The following is a 19,149-nucleotide window of genomic DNA, read 5'->3' as shown; positions in this document are numbered from 1 at the left end:
AAGGCCCCCATGGTGGAGACCAATGGGGTCTCCCAGCACGCATGCCCCATACTCCCTTCCCCCAAGTACTTCCCATTGCAAACTGACTGGGGCTTCCAAACACAGCCGAAGCAACTGGGCTGCACGCTTGCTCACTGCAGAACCCTGTCTGGAACGCCCTTTCCCACACCCTTCAAGGCCTGCTCCAAGAACACTGTCCCCAATGTGGGGACCAGCCAGACTCCCTGAACCACCATCCATCTCTCTCTGCCCTGTTCTTCCAGGATGCTCTTGACCTCCATTAGAGCCTTAGAAACACACTGCCCCCAGGTTCTCCAGAAAGCCACAGAATGTCACCACTGTGTGGCCCAGGCGTGCAGCATTTAAGTCCCTCTGACTGAGTTCAATAGACAAGTCCATCCTGCTGAACTTTAAAACCACAGAGCCCCATGGCTGACCAGTGTAGGCCACGCCCTTCTGAACTCTGGCCATTCCACCCATTGTCCTTCATATCTAATGACCAGCATAGGTCTGACACTGTCTCTCCAAATGGTTCCCCTGACTTGATCCTTCCTGCCTATTCAGAGGCCCCTGACAAAAGCAAGTAGTGGCTGCTGGTCCCTGCCTGTGTCCCAGGCTGGAGAACCCCTTTGTGCCAAGTGTCATTTTGGAAACAGACCATTCATTCCTAGGCACAGGCCAGAAGGATTTCCAGCTTTGCAGAGGTGATGCTGAGACACAAGAGGCAACTGTCTTCCTTCCTTTTTATAACCCATCTGATTCCTATCTCACTCTTCCATCAGGGCAGGAAACCCCACACAGATCATAGCCTCACTTCTCTCCAGGCCATCTTGAGCCTGGGCCCCTGGGGTGGGGGTGAAGGTGGGGGGAGGCTGGGGCACGGGGGCTTTCCAGATAGCCCTTGCTCCCACAGGGCAGCCTCTGCCTCCTCCTAGTCTCCAGGGTCTGTCTCCGCCCAGCGGGATCCATATCGCTAATCCCACCAATAAAGCTAATCCCAGCCCATATGGCAGGACATCGAACTTGCTGATTTACAGTATTCGGTTTCTAGAAGCAACTTCCAACCAGGTTAGGGTGTCACAGCTCTGGTTGGAGTACAAGTTGAGGTCTTTAAAATCTCAAGGTCTTGTGACTTTGCAACACCTTAAAACCTCGTGAGTTAAGAGCTAGAAGGAACCTAGAGGCTGGAGAGCTGCTTGCTTTCATCTGACAGATGAAGAGGCGGGCCAGGCTGCTCCCGCGTTGGTGATGGAGGCAGAGCTAGAACCAGGCCTCCTGCCTCCCAGAGTCACGCTCTCCTATTGGGCCGTGACTTCTCCATCGCATTCACTTGGCGGTCTCTTCTGTCTTTCAGAAATACAGCTAACCAGGCACCCTCTCTCTGCCCTTTGCAGGTCTTCTGAGTGGTGTCTCCATTTGGCCTTGGCTTTTACTGATGTGGTTCTTGTCAATCAGGGCCTTAGGCTGGGATCTGAGGACAGTCCACAGGGGAGCCCTTCTGCAAACCATCTGTAAAATTCTTGTGTGCATATATTTTTCTGCAAAGATGACCTGTAACTTCAAATTCTCATGGCAGTTATGAATTGACTCCCCTAGGCTCTTAGATCTGTGGCTCTCACAGTGGGTTCCCTGACCAAACGCAGCAAACACCATCTGGGAACTTGGGGAGAAATACAGATTCTCAGCCCCACCCCAGACCTGCTGAATCAGAATGAGGTGAGGCTCAGCCACCTGTGGGTTTGCGAGGCGTCCAGGTGACTGTTATACATGCAAAGACAGACCTACTGCTCCGGAGGCGGCCGCGGAGCGAGTGCAGCCGGTAGGACCATCCCCTGCTGCCCAGTCTCTCTCCTCCACAGCATGGTGCCATCTCTAGCCTCCTCTCAGAAGTGGGGACCCCTGGAGTGGGCTCACTATAGACACCCCCTCCTCTCTTGGGCACAACAGACCACAAGAAGAAACCCAGAGAGGCTGCTCCCCAGCTGGGCTAGACTCCCTGTTTAACCAGGGTGGCTGTTTCTCCTCCTGTCTACAGTGTTTTGTCCACAGTCTACTCAGAGCAAGCACATGCCTCGAGAAGAGAACTTTCTAGGCCAAGTGAGATCCTAATTTTGAACAGTCAAGTCAAGGGAGAGGCTCAGGACCCAGCTGTCAGAATGCCCAGGGGACGGACTGGCTCTCTGGGCTAAACTGGTCCCCCAGGTTGGTCTCATTGATTCAAAAACCCCAACTGCCTCTGGAGGTGAGAAGGCGGGGTTCCTGGCCTCTGCTCCATACTCCAGACCCCAGGCTCCTTGGGGACTGGGAGTGGGGCTGGCAGTTCCCGTAGACACTGCCGGCATCTATGGAGGAAGTGCAGTAGTTGTCAGGGGTCACATTCGCTTTTCCCTGAATGCCCTTAAAAGTGAACAGAGCTTGTCCAGAGAGGCAGGCAAGGCTCTGAGTGTGCTAAGGAGCTGAAGAGCTAGCAAAAGAAACCCTCACAGGGCAAAGGGTTAAAGGAGCTGGAAAGCGGAAGGAGGGAGAGCAGGAGGGAGGGAAGAGGGAATGAGGAGACCCCTCCCCATAATCCACCAGCACTTAGCAAACTCCCACCCTGCACAGGGCACCCGGAGCTGGCACTGTTCTCCCTGGCGTCCTCTAGCATGGGTTTCTGACTGGCTTCCTCCACTGCGGTCCTTTGAGCCACCTCCCCACCCAACCTCACAGCCAGCAGGCTTCCAGGCTGGACAGGCTGCGGGAGACGAACTGGGCCTCTCAGAACGCAGCATACTGCTGGGGCTCCAGAACCTTCCCAGAGAGCACGAGACCACCGTGTTCCAACCCAGAGTGGTCTCCCTGGAACTGAGGACCACTATCCCATCTAGAGCGTTGCCTCTGGCCTACCACTGTCTGGGATAATTCCTTTGCTGAGCAATCCCCGCATTTCTGCTCATCAGTGACTGGACCCTAGGGCTCGTTGACATAGAAGGGCAGTGCCCCCCCCAAACCCCGCAGAGCACCACAGGAAGCCAGACTTTCCCAGGCTGAGGAGCAGGGCTTTGCTCCAGAACCATAAGCGACCTGGGAACCCCTTGTTGAGAGTCCTGCCAACAGGAGTCTCCATGACAGCCCCTGTGGACTGGGCCCTCTCACCCAGGGGTGATGATGCCCCCAGGGCACCCTGAGGTCTGTAGACATTCTTGATCATCATAACTGGGGAGAGGGCAGTGCTGCTGGCTTCCAGTGGGTGGGGGCCAGCACCCCAGTGCCCAGGATGGCCCCACACCACAGAGAGTGTACAGCCCCAAATGTCAAGTCCTGAGGTTGGGAAACCTTGGTCTAGAACCTACCATGTTCTTGGCAGCCCTGAGGTTTAAGAGGGGTATTAGGAGGTAAGGGGCCTGGCCTAGGTTGGACAGCTCCCGGGTGCACTCCTGCTGGGGGAACAGAGACTGTAAGGAGGGCAAGGAGCCTGAACAAGGTGGGCCCAGCCGCTGCCCCCACCTTTCTGGACGGTAATGGAAAGGCCCCGGCAAGATACACAGACCCCTACCCCAGACCAGAAGGCTGAGGTGTTCGCACTTCTGGCTCTCTGCTGCTCCAGCCCCAGGTGGGCTCCTGGCTCTGGGGCCCTTTCCCTGTGACCCTGACACAGACGGACAGACGCAGAGATGAGCTGTGGCGGGGCTCCTGGGCCTCTGGACTCACCTGTCCAGTGGCCTGGCCCGAGCCATCTGAGCACACGAACTGCACAAACTCCTTCAGCGAGTCCTGCCCGTGGTGGTGGTGGTAGCGGATGGTCGGGTGCGTGAAGTACGGACTCGACTGCTGGATGATGGATGTGGAGGGGAAGTGCAGCGCTGACGCTGTGGCCCGAGGGCTCCCTGCATGCACATGGTCAGGAAGAAAAGGGCATCAGGGGATAGAAGATGAGGGGAACTGCTGGTCAGGGCACTGAGGATCCAGAGAAAAAGGGAAAATGGGCAGGAGCAGGGCTGGGACCAGGGTCAGGAGAGCCAGGCTCTGGTGCGAAAGTTGAAATGGTGCCAAAAAACCCAGTAATCAAGGTAAATAACATTTTAATGCAATATTTTTTAAAAAATCAAATTGGCAAACGAGGGCCTGCACGCCAGCTGCTTGTCTTCATAAATAAAGTTTGATTGGAACCAGGACAGGGGTTAAGGGCAGGATCATGCAAGTGCAGGGTCAGTCCCTTCTTTTGTGTAAAATGTTGACTGTTTGCTCATTGTCTGTTTTTGCAATAGCTGTAATTTTTAAAAATACTGCATTACAACATTTTTTATCTTGACAACTGAGATTTCTGAGGCCCCCTGACATTTGGTGCCGAAAGTTAGTAACTTATTCCCCTCACCCTGGTCCAGGGCTTGGGTGGGAGCCTGGATCAGGGAGGAGAGGAGGCAGACATGACCCCACACCTGTGCAGGACAGGCCCCCGCAATGCACACACATGGCTCCTGCATGTGAGCATGTGTGCACCTGGCCACTGCTGCGCAGGCCACATTCCTGTGTGTTCAGCCCTATCACACTCACACATGCATCCTTACACACCAGACCTCGCACACACGATCCCACCCCGGCAGTGGCCCCAGCTCCTCCCCAGCCATCCTCCCCCTCCCGTCTGTTTTCAATCAGCTTGCTCTTGCTCTCGGTTTCATTAGGGGGCTGAGGAAACTTGGCTTCTCTCTGGAGTTCATAAAAGCTGAGTGGAGCTGGGCCTGCTGCCTCCCGCAGCCCAGGGCCTGGGCTCCCTGCCCCCACCTTGAGGCCACCACGCCCTGCCCCAGCGCAGGCTGCCTCTGGGCTCCCAGCCAGGAGGCCCCGAGGAGGAAACTGGGAGGGTAAACCTTGCTATTCTCTGTGTCCTATTGAAGGGCCCAGGAGACGGCGGGCCGACACAGGGCAGCGTCCAGAGAAAGTCCAGGCCTCTTTCTGCCAGATGGGTGCCGAGGGCAGGAAGGAGCAAGTGAGGGAGTGGCAAGGCTGGGCACTCAGCTCCCACAACTTCCTGCCTGATTCTATCCCCTCAGGACACCGAGGTGTTCTCCCCACCAAGCGCCTTCTCTGGACACTGAAGCGAGATCCCCCAAGTCAGTGGGCAGGCCCCGTTCCCAGGAGAGCAGCTCAGGTGCCACCTTTGGTCCTCTTGGCCCAGCCCTTCACTTCTGGAAATGGGCTGGGAGGCCCCAAGAAGGAAACCTGGGCTCCTCTGAGTGAACTTGTCAATCTGCGCCCCACACCAATCTGGGTTGGTTCTAGGAAACCAGACCCTGGGCTTGGCCAGGAGCTGGGAGAGAAGAGCTGAAAGGAGGGCAGAGGAAGAAGCCTGAACTTTCCCACTCACAGCTGGCGGAGGAGAGGAGAATGGGGCAGGCCTGAGGACTCTACAGTCCTCAGAAGACAGGCCTGTGCCTCACACAGCATACGTATGTACACACATCCACGCACACACACAAGTACACACTTATCCTGGCACCCATGTACGCACCCATGTGACACATACACCCAATGCATGCACACACACAGTACACGCACAAGCATACATACACATGTGCACATGGGGAGTGAGAAGCAAGTGGGAAGGTGCTTGGGAACAAAATGAGGAGGCCCAGGGGCCGGCTGGTGGCTGGTTCTCCAGCTGGTGCTGCAGTGGAAGGAGGGCCCATTCCCTTGCCCACCCGCTGCCATACCACAGCCCCCTCAGAGAGCTTGGGGCTGTCATTTGGGTGGACTCCGGCCCCTTCACCTGGCCAGCTGCCCCTCAGTGCTCGGCCACCTCCCCCATGGTCCCCTTCCGGGGCCCCCATTTCTCACCTGGTCTGACTCCAGCAAGCACAGGCAGCGGGTGGTGGGTGAAAGCCATGCGCGGGGAGCTGCCCTGAGAGGAGAGGGCACTGCAGAAGTCCAGCTTTCCTGACTTCTTTAGAGAAGCCGGGCCTGGGGGGAGGAATCAGCAACACAGGGCAGGTTTAACTGGGCCAGGGCGGGAGCAGGGGAAGGCGGGAAGCCAGCAGCTCACTCTTTCTCTCCTCCGCCCCCTCCCGGCTGCCCCTTCCCCCACTGTGCGCCTTCCTGCCTCCTCTGCCCCATCGGGCTGGCCGTGGGTGCTTCTCTGATAGGAGAGGAAAATGAGGCTCTTGGGAGCGCTGGGCAGGGAGTAAGTGGAGGGGCCCATCTTGCCCCCTGATAAGTGGATAACAAGCTGAGGGGACACAGATGAAAGGGCTCCAGGAAGGGCACTGGGGGCAGAGGCAGACAGGAAAGGTCTCCCTCCACCAGAGGACCCAGATGCTGGGTCATTTCAAGCCTTTATTTTGCTCTCAGAGCCAGAGATGGGGTGGCATTCAGCAGGAGACAGGGCCACAGCGAACTCTCCTCTAGGAGCCTGAAGATGCCAACCAAGGTCATCTCTGTGCCCAGTGGACACCATGTCCGAATGATGCTATGACAAAGCAGTGCCCCAGGGCCAGGTCCTCTAGGAGAGCTTGTCTCTTGCCTGGGCTGAGCCTCAAGGCCGTGCCCAGCCTGGGAGGGGTAAGGTGGACTCCGGGCAGATCTCCAGAGCTGCCATCTTGGAGACACAAATCAAGGCAGTTTGGGTGGGTGGGGGGGCTGCAGAACAGAGAAATAAGAGCCATCTTAACCGCAGAGGGAAGAGGGTGGGGAGCGAACTCCCAGCCAGAAGAGGTGTTATCTGGCGGCAGCTGTGTGCCACCTGATAGCTGGCATGGTGAGGGGGAGGTGGAGTGCCCCCACCAGCTGTGCACAGCTGTTCCTGCTGCCGCACAGTGCCTCCCCAGCTGTTCCCAGTCCTGCAGCTGGGCTGCTTAATTGGCGATTTGTCTCAGCACAGGGAAACAACATGGGAAGGGGGTAAGGAGGAAAAGAGGGAAAAGCAAGGAAGCTGGGGTGCTGCAAAAGAATGTTGGGGGCCATGCATGGCAGGACTGATGGAAGGAGCAGAAATGATGGGCTCTACAGCAGACAGCCAAGAAAGGAAAGAGCAGGAGCCTGGAGGGGAGGGCTCCTTGGGAACCAGGTCTGGGCAGCAGTATCTAAGGGCCACCAACCTTGGTGGGGGCACGTGAGGCCTTGTGGAAGCAGTCACTTAATTGAGACCCTGGCTGGAGAGTCTTTAGGGCTTTCTCAACCCCTTCTCTCTGCACCTCCCGAGGTTCCTCAGGGAGGCATCTGGGCTATGCTGGCCCAGGTCCCCTCCTGCCACCACGAGATCCTGGAAGGGGCACCCAAAGTCATGTGGAGCGATGTCCCACAAAGGTGAGCCTCAGTGGTGGTCTAGAGCCTGTTCCCTCAGCCCAAGGCCTGGAGGCGAGCCCTCCTCCCCTCCTCCTAGGTACCGAGAGCAGAAGCTGATTCTGTGTCTGGGGCAGCAAAAAAGCAGGAGTGCTTCCCCCACCCTTCTGCCTTGCTTCTCCCCCAGCCCGGCCCTGCCCATTCACTTGGCCCTTCCCAACAGGGGCACATATGGAAAACACCAGGCAAAGCCCCCATCGGGTCAGACCCTCATCTTCCTGCGTTGAAGATCGAAGCCCCTGTCCCTAGGCCTGAGCAGAGCAGAAGTGACCTGTGTACATTCCACACACTCAGGGCTGAACTCCTCAGCCCCACATCTCAAGGACACACACAGGCTGCACCACCAGTGTGTAAAGCAGAAGTATCCTGCAGCCAGCCTCCTCATACACACCTGCACACACACAGGCGCAAACACACACACACACACACACACACACACACACACACACACACTACTCCTTCTATTCCACCTGGGCTCTCCCGGTGAGCCCACGCCTCCTATCAAGACCGGAAGTGACAGTGGGTGGGTTCGCTAGGAAGAGGGTGGTCTGTGGGGGTTTGGAGGACTGAAGACAATTCCCCTCACTCTTTACTCTGTGAAGCCGGGCTCCTTAGACCAGTAGCTCTGAGCTTGGTCAGCCCAGGGAGATTCTGTCCCCTGCTACCTGTGGGACATTCAGCAATGTCTGGAGACATTTTTGGCAGTCACACCTGGTGTGTGTGGGGTGGGTGCTACTGGCATCTAGTGGGTGGAGGCCAGGGCTGCTGCCCAACACCCCAGAGTGCACAGGACGCCCCCCCACCCCCGAGAATGCTCTGGCCCCAAATGTCAGCAGTGCTCAGGCAGAGAAACTGCTTTAAACCACAAAGACCATAGGGTTGGAGCAACCTTTCTAGAAAAATACCAAGAGAACCAAGCTGAGAAGGCTCTGAAGAGGCCATAGCCCCCACTTCTTCCCGCCAGAGCAGAGTGGACTCTGCTGCCCACTCAGGGACAGCCCAGCACCTCATCTCTGCTCCCTCCTTTGGCCTAGATCTTCCTCTGGAAGACCAGGAGATGAGCAGCTGGGTAGTGCCACCGACAGCGGGAGAATCGCCAGGTAACCTGATGGGGAAGAAGAGGCTCTGGGCTGCCCTTGCTCTGGGTCAGGCGCCCATACCTGCATCCACATCGTTGGGCCACCCGCTGGACTGGCTGCTGCCAGCTGCGGGGGAGCGGCCTGTCCCAGGATAGAAGACATCGTCGACAGGGCTCTCCATCTCGCTGTCATCGATGGACTTGGGGCGCTTGGTGGTGCTGGGAAAGGAGAAGAAGGATCAGGTGAGCCAAGGTACTGGTACTCAGGCTGGTCCTCTGTGTTAGGAGCAGGCGCCTACTGACAGCAGCACTTCAGGGCACTCACTGTGTGCCCACCCCAAGACCAGCCCTAGAGCCCCTTAGGCCCAGCCTGCCCACTCCTTCTCCTCCTCCTCAAGCCTCTTCTTGGTCTGTGATGCCATTAGCCACCAAGCTGCCCAAGTCAGAGAAGCGGGCAAAACCCTCAAATGCTTCTTTGGCCCTACCTTCTACTTCCCATCAGCCCCCAGGACCAGGCGAGGTGACTGAGGCACTCACCAGTAATAAAAATGCCAGTGGATGCCACAAAACTCTGTCATCAAGCTATTATTTGATATTAAATATTAAATATGAAAATATTGCAGTTTTAATGCAATATTTAGACAAATCAAAATGAATACCAAAAAACCACACAATGAATGAACTAAAATGTTCAAGTGTTTTTTATAAAGAGACAGGATCCCACCCTGTCCTTCATGACTGGCCATGACCAGGAGCTACTGTGTCCACCCCCAAATATCTCTCAACTACACCCCTCCCTCTCATGCCACTCCCCCACCTCCAGGACTCAGCTCTCTTCCACCCCAGCCTGGCCAAGGCTGCAAGGAGGTGCTTTCTGGAACACACATCCCCAGATCTTAAAACCCTTCAGTGGGTTTTAAGTCTAAAGGCCTTCCTCTGGCCCCCGACGCCCTCTGTGGGGTGGTCCTGCCAGCCTGGGGTGCCCTCAGCTGGGACAGAGAGCACTGTCTGTAGCTGGAGTGTCTACCCATGTCCTTACCACCCCCCTGTATATCTGGGCTCAAATGTCACATCCCCAAAAGAGAGATCCCCATTGGGACTGCCTCCCAGGCAGAGCCCTGCCTTGTTTAGGTTTGTGTTCCCAGGGCTGAGGGCCCAGGACAGCACAAAGTAGGACAGCACAAACAAAGTAGGAGCTTCAGGGGGTGGGGAGCACAGTGGGCCCTGGCTGCTCTGGAGCCAGTGCCCTCCATGAGGGGTGACATTTTGAAGCACCCAAGGAACTGTGGTACAGCTGCCCACAATACCCGAGATGGCCTGAGGGGCAGGGGGAAGGAAGGCTGCAGGACTCGGCTCACCTGGTGGAAGGAGGGGAGGTGATGGACCGCCGCCCCAGGGTCACCTGGTTTATGTTGTAGTAGCTGGGACTTTCCAGGTCCGCCAGCGAGAAGTTGGGCCCTGATGCTGTTGCAACAGGAGCTGGGAAGAAGAGAGAGGATGATTAGCTTGGAAGGTATGGGAGGCCCTGTGGGGCCTGTTTTGTTGCCACGAGCAGCTCCCCAGAAACCCCAGGGCAAGTTCACTGGGAAGCCGGCTGAGGAAACCTCCTCTGGCTGAGGGTCATTGGAGAAGAGCCCTTAGTTGTGATTTTTTTCCCTCTAAAGCAGAAATTAGAGATGGGGCTCTCTGGACGCCTCCGCTCCACCCAGCCTGGTGCCAACGTCGCAGACATTGTCCCAGGAAACCCTGTCTGCCCCCTCCCCCAGCAAGACCCCCTCAGTGGGAGGCCACCTCCTCACCCCTGTCCCTGCGGACTTAAGTCGTGACCCCAAAGGAAGGACTCACTTACTCTGTGATACTCTGACCAGCTCCGTCACATTCCAGACCCCAGAAGTCACAAAACAGTCCTGGAAACTTAAGTGCCCTGAGAGGGAAAAGAGGGAGTGAGTGGAGGCGCTTCCACTCACTTCCACCTCCCCACTTGCTCCATCCCAAGCCCCAAGTCCCAGGCTCAGGCTGGCCCTCAGGGGTCCTCAGGTCTACAGGGAAGAGGGGGTATGCTCCAGGTGAGCCCCTCCCGTCCAGCTGGCAGTTCACCTGAGGGACAGCTGAGTAAAGGGGAAGAACCAGGGAAGGATAGACCAGCCAAGGTATGGGAGGGCAGAGGACGGCGTGGGGGGTAGGGTAGGCAGGGAGGTTGCAGGCGGGAGGGCAGGTGGGCCCGGGACACTGACCGTTGGGCAGTGGTTTGATGTCCGCATCTCCTTGCTGGTTTGAACTATCTGATTGTCCGGATTCTGCAGGAAACACAAAGGGGGTTTGGGTTAAGACCAAAGTGCCTCACGAACAGCTACTCCTCCAGCCCTGTAAACGCCTTCACCCTCCCTCTCCCAGCAGCCCAGGGAGACCCATAAGACCAGAAGAGGGAGAAGAAACTACTGTGGTGGGCAGTCCTGGGCAGTGCAGGGTGTTTGGTAGCACCCCCGGCCTCCACCCACTAGATGCCAGTAGCACCCCAGTTGTGATAACCAAAACTGTCTCCAGAAACTGACTGATGTGCCCTGGGGGCAAAGCCGTCTGTGGGTGAGCAGCACTGTCAGAGTCAGGGCAAGAAGGGCGCCCAGGAGAGAAGCCAACGACCATCTCTGCACAGCTGGGATGGACCCAAGGGTCCCCCATCCTCCACCCGGGTCAAGCGCCCAGAGAAGCAACCCTTTCCTTCCCTCACTTCATTAATTAGAGCCATTCCTGTCTGCCTGCGCCACCCCCACCTCACCTTTATGCTTATAGGCAGTGCCTGGCAACACGGAGGGGGGAGATCTGCCCTGACGCCGTCGCCCGCTCTGTGCCAGCCTGTCTGGGCTGTCTCATGCCCCAGTGCCACAGCTGCTCAGAGGGAGCCCCGAGACAAGGGCCCATTGTGCGGTGGGAGCTCACAGAGGACTGGGGGCAGGGTGGAGTGTGTGTGTGAATATTTTGCTGAGCTTGGGAAAGCCCCCTGCCCCCGCCCCCCAGGTCCTCAAAGCTTTGTATGCCAGGGGCACAACGGGGACCTCCAGAATGCCTGCCTGGGCATGACAGCTGGAGAGAGGGTGGCGGAGGGGGGCCAGGGCAGGTTGTGGGGCAGGAGGAAGGCAGGCATTGGGTAGAGAATCAGCTGCTCGCAGTGGGACAACACAGGGTGGCATTGGGAAAACTGGGCACTGGTGTTGGTCAGGGCTTTGCCTGATGCTTTGGAGCAATCCTGCCTCCTGGGTCTCACCCACCACCCTGCGGTCAGTCCGCTGGCCAGGAGTCCGCCCCCCCGCCCCGCCAGCCTCACAGCTGAGCTGCTCACGTTGGGGAGTGACCAGCAAGGAGATTCCTAAATGGTAACGTGGGACCCCACTGGGGCTGGCATGCCGAGCAGCAGCCTTCTCAGAGCACAGGCCTCATCACGGCTCCAACCAGTTCCTGGCCGCCTGCCTCAGTGTAGCCAGTGGGGAAGGATAGGCTGCCCCCAGTACGGTTTCAGGCTCCATTTCCCCCATTCTTTACCTTGTTCAATTTTTTTATGTCAAAGATTAATAATAAATTTTGTCACAAACCAAGAAAATAGAGGTTTAAAGGGAAAGTGCTCACCCCCTCTGGTTTGGGATGCATCCTTCTGCACTACCCCTTTGGAGTGGTGTGTTTGGAGATGGCTGATCCCACCCCAGGCCACCTCTTTGCTAGTGGCACTCTACTCTGTGCTGTGGAGAGACCCTACTGGACCTCCTCCTAAGTTCTGGGGAGGGCAGCCTCTGCCGTGGCATCTCGTGGGTGTGAATTTTCTGTCGCTCTCTCACCTTGGTCCATTCCTGGCTTTCTAGGTCTGACTGAAGCTCTAGCTGGGCCAGGAGGGAGCAGGTGAGGGGTCCAAGGCAGCAGGCAGCTCACCCTAGGGCCTCACTGGACCCAGGCACGGAGCCTGCTGCCTCTCAGGGCTGCCTTTTCCCCAATTCCTAAGTCAGGAAGGGCAGAGGCCCAGGACCAGCTTGTGGAGCCTAGCAAGGGGCACATGCTCTAGCCTCTGCTGCCCAGAAATCCCTGCTACCAAACCACCTGTCCTAGGACCGACTCAGTCCCCACCAAGCCCTCCAGGCCTGAGTCAGTGAAGTGGGGGAGACGGAGGAGGCTCTGGACTCCACCCCACAGGAGTGGTTCTCGCCCTCTGAAAATGGACAGGTGGAGACAGAAAGCCTTGCGCACGCGCACACCCAGCACAGGGACAGGAAGACTAGAGAGAACCCGACAAAGAGATGGAGGTGGGCCAGCGACTGAGGCAGAGACAAATGGGGCTCCAGGAGAGCGCGACAGACAGGAAATCCTCCTAAACCAGGACACTGCCCCGAACGTTATTGCTGTTATTACTATTAGTTCCATGTAGAGAAGCAAGCAGGAGCGAAGATCGGCGTGGGCGAAGCGGCTGCCACGCGCCTCTGGGCGCTGCTCCGGGCACTGCTGGCAGCCATTTTAGCCCTTGGCAGCCATCTTACGGCTGGCGGCCCCAGCCGGCGGCCCCACAATGCCACCACCGCCGGCCGGGCATGCTCAGCTTAGCTCCAGGACAAAAGGCAGAGACACTGGAAATCTGGACCCAGACTCAGAGGCACAGGAGCCAGCCCTGTGGCCTGGGCAGCTGTGGCCAGGGCCCCGCCATCCTGTTCAAGCTGCACCCGCGCAGAGCAGAAGGGACAGGGAAGGCTGAGCCCAGGCATCTGGGAACACCATGCCTCGCTCAAAAGCGGCTGAAGCCCCCACGGGCCGTCCTCAGGCCCAAGGGCTCCACAAGTTCAGCAAGAGTGGACCCCTGTACCCCAGGACAGTACGGGACGTGATGGGGGCAGGCCTGTGTCCACCTAGTCAGTTTGGACAGAGAGGGGAAGGGAGCTGGCAGGAACCCAGCCAGCGGCTGCAGGGCCCAGACAGGCTGCTGGGCCCATGGTGCACAGGCTCCTGGGGAGGACATGGAGAAGCCCTCCCCACGCAGAGGTGGGGGATAGCCAGGCCAGCTTTCTTAAACGAGGGGCTCTTTGGGGAGCCATGCCCTCAGGTCAGGGCCTGCTCTGGACAGCCACTGGGGAGCACACAACGCCCCAGCACCTTGACTCCCTTCCCTGTCTGGGCTCCCCAGGGGAGGGGATAACCCCAGGCCTCGGGACAGACAGGAGGAAGGCTCCAGGCCCCGCCTCATGGCTGCTCAGCTTTTATCTGGCAGAATGGGGCTTATCAGAACCACCAGCTGAACAAACACACAAATCCACGGTTAGTGAGAGAAAACCCTCTGCCTGAACTCTTTATCTCCTGTTCGCAGGCCCCACGCACTGCCCCCTGCCAACAGCACAGGAGGAGACCTGACTGCTACACAAGCGGGGGCTCTTCTCTTCACCGCCCCCTTTCTCCTCTCGCCCCTGACCCAGCACGGGGTGGCTCTCCCCTGGCAGTCCCTGCCAGGCAGGCGTGCATGAGTGAGCTTCTGCCACATAGGAGCCCCCCTCCAGTGTCTGCTTTCTCACCGGGGACAATGGGCCAGCTGGTGGCCTTCGGGCCAGTGGAGGGGCAGGGACGGTGTTGGCTGGCACAAGGCAGGCAGGTGCCTAGCTCCATCTTTTATCCTCTCCCACCCAGCCCACATCCCCGAGGCTGTCACTCTGATTCCCCAGCCTTCCGGGGCCACATCCTCTGGCAGACTTTCCAGCCTCAGCCTTCCCTCTGGCCTGGTCACCCTAAGCACCCCCCTGCCCCCAGTTCAGGGCCACCCTGACTAAGGCCAGCACAGAAACCCAGACACCCCCCCCCCCCCACGCCTGCACCTCTCTTCAGAGGCTACTGCTGCCTTCACTTCCTACAGAGACTAAATATGGGACAGAGGGGCTAGGACGCCACTACCTCCCCTCAGCCCCGAGACAACTCAGCGTATTCCTACATCCTGCATCCTGTGTTGAGGACCGGAGAGTGCCTTTTGTGTTCTAAGCTTCCTCCCACAATGCCCATCCTATGAGGCCTCCTCAAAACTGAGTCCAGCCGCTATGTCCTACGACGATGGATGCCTGGGCAGACATCAGGACCCCTGCCAGGTTGGGGATGGAGAGAATTTTGGAGCCCACAGCTCGTTTGTATGCTTCCAGGGGGTCAGGCCGGTTCGTGTCACACACGCAAGCATGCTCTGCTGACTGTCCTCCATAAGTCTGCCTCTCAGGACCTGGGCTACTCGTGAGATCCACGCTTCGGAGGCAGAGGCCTCGCCTGCCAGTGGTGCCTGGGGGCTCTGGCCACTGAGAAGGCTCCCAAAAGGGAGGACTATGCAGGAGCAGCTGACAAATCTGGACTGTCTCAGCATGGACTTGAGTGGGCTCTATAGAGCAAGGCTCTGAAATTGGATTTGGCTCCTGGGTCTGGGGCTTCTGCCATTCACCCACACACATCATCGGTCACCCCCATGTCAATGGCTTGTGGACTGGCGGACATATGTAGCACCTGGGTGAGGCACAGCGGGCAGTTGGCAGTGTGGGCCCCTCTCTTCCTCTGCCCCTCCATATGCCCTGGAACAGCCAAAAGCCCCGCCAGTACTGTTTTTCTCACCCTCACCATCCCCCACCCCCCACCCACCAGCTCTACCTTCTCAGTCCTTGAAGTCCCCACTTCATTCAGCTCTTAGCCTTTCCCTTCGGAATCTGCTGCTTTGACTCTGCACCCCTCTCACTGTCCTTTCTTCTCCTTTACTTTCCCCCTCTCCGGCCTCCTTTCCTCTCCCAATCCTGCCTGTTTGCATGCATGTGTGCATGTGCACACGTGTGCGTGTTTCCAAAAGGGCTCTGCCTCTTTGTCAGAGCTCTGGAGCTCTCCAGCTGCCACGAGGAGCCTAGCGCCGCACATGCACCCGACTAACAGCACGTTTTTTTATATATATTTTTTCCAGTCACAGGCAGGGAGATATTTATGGCTCTTGCTAGGTGAGGAGGAATTCCTGCTCATTGCAGCAAACACTCTGCCTCAGCTCCCACCCAAGACAAATTCTGAGAGAAGGCCACATGTAAGTCGTGGGCCAGCCAACCCCACACTCACTGATGGAACAAGTTCTTCAGGGCTGAGAGGGGCACACAGACCTGGCTCAACTACACTCACACAAGCACACGTACCCGAGCACATGTGACCACAACTTGGAGATGCCACTGGCCACTTCCTGCTGTGCTTGGCGCTAAGCAATGGGCCAGAGGAACCACCTCTAGTGGCCTTTCGGGGCTGGAGAGGACAGCCCTCAGAGTGCGCCTGTACTTCCCCTGGCTCTCCCCAGGCCTGAGGTTCAAGAAGCAGGTGGGGTGTGCTCTGTTCTGGGGGTGCCATCCTTTGAAGGGCCGATGCAATTCAGGAGCCAATCCTAGCCCTCGCCAGCATGGCACACCCCTCCCCCACTCCTGTGCGAGGAGCGTCCAGGGCACGGGAAACCCAATCTCAAGGGGAACCAGAGGCCCAGCCTGCAGCAATCAGAGCTGCAGAATGTAACTATTGTGCCTCTTGAAACCTAAGTCCGAGAATCTGAGACACCCTGAGGAGGGGAGCGGGACAGATGGGGGGCTAGGAGGATGGGTCACAGAGGGGTTCGCCCCATCTCAACAAACAGGAGACTGGGGACCAGGAAGTCCTTGAGAACACAGGGCAGCCAGAGGGCAGAGGGGGGCGGGGCTTAGCCTGGGCCAGGCCCAGGGGGCTTCTAGGATCTTCCCCTCCTTCCTGCCACTCCTCACTCCACCCCCAAAAGCCAGTTTGCATTGGCACAGGCCCTGGGGCCATCCTGAGGTTTTTCCCTCCTGTCATCCCTAGACCCCCGTATGGTTGGAGACAGAAGCCTGACCTAGAAGCAGAGCCCTGGTCAGCACTGAAGCTGTGGGTAGGGGGGGGTGGGCATGTGGGGAGACATGTAACTCCCCATATCACCGTCATCTCTCCTTTTCTCATTTCTCCTCCACTCATTGATCCAAAGGGGCTTGAGCCTTTGACCTGACTCACCTGCACAGAGGAGGAGGGGATGAGTGACAGGGAAGAAGAGGCCTAGTCACAGGTGGTCTAGATCTGTTCTGGCTGCCCCTGAGTCCTGGGCTCAAGAAAGGCCATCAAGGCGGAAGCAGGAAGCAGATCAAGCCACAGGGACCAGGCAGGCCAAGGGCCAGCATCTGGATGGAGCATTTCGACAGTACCGCCTTCTCCACCTCAACCCAGCCCACCTCCATAGGTGCTGTGTAGGGTCCCCCAGGAACTAGGGCCAGGTCTGGCTACTGCAGAGCTCACCGCCTGGCCATAAAGCTACGGGAAGGGAGGGGAAGGTTAAGTCTGTGGGCTCATCTGGTGCCCAGAAGACCAGCAGAGTGAGCTCTGATGGCAAGAAGCCCTGGGGCCTCCAGGGTGCTCCTGTGGTGTGAGCTGCTCAGCATTCCCCACCCTGAACCTGCCAGGAGAAACTTCCTTAGCATTGCCCCCAAGAACTAGAGATGGGGCCTGGGCACTGGAGCCTAGGGGCACTGGGTGCCCAGTTGCTCATCCCCATGGGATGAATCAGTGGCCAGCAATGGAGAGAGGAGGGATGCACCCCAGTGCAGGGCAGAGCAGAGCACCCAGCAGGTGGATAGAGCCTGTCAGCTGCCAATCCAAGCGCAGCCCAGCATTAACGAATGAGACCCCCTACCCATAGCAGCACTGGGAAATGAGGGTGAGCCGGCAGGGGACCCAGTGCTGACCAGCATCTCAGACATCAGGGCTCCACGGCTATCTGTGCAGTGAATGAGCAGACCCAGGACCTGGCAGTAACACCATCCCAGATGTTCCAGAGGTGCCCAGAGGCTAGGAAGTCCCACCAAAGAGGGATTGAAGGTGAAGCAGCCACTACTGAAGGATGCAAATGGAGGAAGCTGCGGGGAAATGGAGGGAGGCAGGAAGGAGGTCCTGGCCCCAGGCCTGTCTCCACCTCTGCCCTGAGCTCGCCTTTGGCCTGCCCAGGGAGGTGTCCTTGGTCTGGACCCCATGCCTGCTCAAGGGGGTACAATGATGCTCTACCAGTAAGGACACCCCACCCTGGGGTGGGCGGGCTGGACTTACCCCAGCACAGAGGGGACAAAGGGGGCACACCAATAGCAGGACGAGGGGAGATGGAGGTGGGCAGCCAGCCATAGTGGCAAGGGCTCCCTGTTCACATTGTGCTCCAGAACCTACCGGCCCAGTGACCTTGGCCAAGTTCTGAACTATTTCCTCATCTGTGACGTGGAGATATACCACCCATTCCCTAGGGTTCCTGGGCAAGGAATAAATGAGAAAACAGGTCTAAGGTGCTTAGCTCAGGGCCTGGCTCATAGTAGGGGCTCCATGAACACCAGCTGTTCTTCTGCCTGGATCACCATTTCCCTTCACCTCCATTGGCTGAAACTCTACTCCTCATTCCGGGCTCAGCTCAAATGCCTCCTCAGTGGGGTAACTGTGGCTAACCCTCAGCTCCCCTCCCACAGGAGTTCAAACACTATGACACATTAAGTTTGCCCTAGATTATAGTTTTTAGTGTCTTGCCCCAGAGACTATGGCCAGTGAGCCGAGGGGCTCCCTTGGGGCCTGGCCCATTACCATCTGCAAAGAGGGGCAGAGAGGTTTTCCTGCAAATAAAAGACAGAGCCAGACACTTTCGACAGGTGCATCCCCCACACTGTCAGCAGCTGCAGTATATGGTCTCAGGATGGTCACCACATTGGAAATGGTAAGAGAGGGGCAGGGGTAGGGAAGGCCAGGAGACAGGCAAGGCCAACAGGGAAGGGGAAAAAATGCTTGTGCCCCTAGATTCTGAGGGTGTTGGGCCGTAGGCCCTGCCCATCTTAGCGCAACCCTGGGGATGGAGAGAGCCAAGGACACACGAGCATAGGCACTGCCCCACCGGCTGCTGGGCGCCATTCCTGGCAGCACTTCCTGGTGCCACAACTCAGCTGCAGCTGGAGCCAGCACATCCGGGAGGGCCTGGGGCCAGGAGTCATATGACAGCGGGGTCCAGAAAAGTGGCCCCCAGCCCCTGCAGCTTCTGTCCCCTCTCCAACCTGATGGATAGAAACTGACGGTAGAGAATGTCCCCATACCCTGGATGTCAAGAAAACACGGGGGCCCGATGGAGCAGGTGCCCACATCCAGGCCAGAAGCCTGCAGACCTGCTCCCCCACTCCCACCATTCTATTTCCAGCACTGCCCTTGCTGGCCCTTTGAGCTGCCCAGGCCAGGCCAGGCCAGACAACGGCCGCCACCCCCCAGCTGCTCTTAGGACTATTAATAGTGTCCCTACCTCCCAGGGCCGGGCATCACCCTCCTCCACCCCCCAAATATACTTGCCCTTGGTCTAATTATTTGTAAAGGGAAAGAGTCCTCCGGATGCTAATGCCAACCCAGGATGAGAAGGGGGAGGCAGAGGCTCTGGAGGCCACTTAAGGGACAGGACTGGGACGAGCCGTAGTTTGGGGAAAGGAGAGAAGGAAGCATTAAACCCCAGAGCAAGAGAATGACTAAAAGACAAAATTAAAACTATGAGAAAGGGAGGAGACAACACAGAAAATCAGGGCCAAAGCAAAGTAGTTCAAAAAGAGAAGGCTAAATTAGAAAGGATCAGAGGAGTAGAAGGTTCCAAGAGAGGCAGGGAAAGGGGGAGAAAGTAGAGCGAAAGAGAAAGCAAAAGAGGAAATGACTCCTTAAAAAAAAAAACTGAAGGGGGAGAAACT

At 57.7% G+C, this 19,149-nt stretch overlaps 1 protein-coding gene across 8 annotated transcripts in view; it reads right to left on the bottom strand.

The window, feature by feature from the left end:
- NFIX (nuclear factor I X) overlaps positions 1 to 19,149 on the bottom strand; it is a 94,989-nt gene that overhangs the window by 12,477 nt on the left and 63,363 nt on the right. For 5 of the 8 annotated variants that reach the window (XM_074338060.2, XM_019746212.3, XM_019746217.3 and 2 more), the window contains exons 3-8: positions 10,627 to 10,689; positions 10,242 to 10,316; positions 9,751 to 9,871; positions 8,475 to 8,611; positions 5,815 to 5,937; positions 3,691 to 3,866 (exon numbers count right to left, since the gene is read on the bottom strand). In XM_074338060.2, the coding sequence (XP_074194161.1) occupies positions 3,691 to 3,866; positions 5,815 to 5,937; positions 8,475 to 8,611; positions 9,751 to 9,871; positions 10,242 to 10,316; positions 10,627 to 10,689 (695 nt within the window). The remainder of the gene's footprint in view (positions 1 to 3,690; positions 3,867 to 5,814; positions 5,938 to 8,474; positions 8,612 to 9,750; positions 9,872 to 10,241; positions 10,317 to 10,626; positions 10,690 to 19,149) is intronic. The other 3 variants (XM_074338062.2, XM_088792419.1, XM_074338061.2) reach the window with 1 other exon arrangement.

Source organism: Rhinolophus sinicus, chromosome 15 (genome assembly GCF_057876585.1).
Source record: "Rhinolophus sinicus isolate RSI-liver-muscle chromosome 15, RSI-T2T, whole genome shotgun sequence".
NCBI lineage: Eukaryota > Metazoa > Chordata > Mammalia > Chiroptera > Rhinolophidae > Rhinolophus > Rhinolophus sinicus.
Note: the sequence above shows the minus strand (reverse complement) of the source record. Positions and strands in the feature narration are given on the sequence as shown.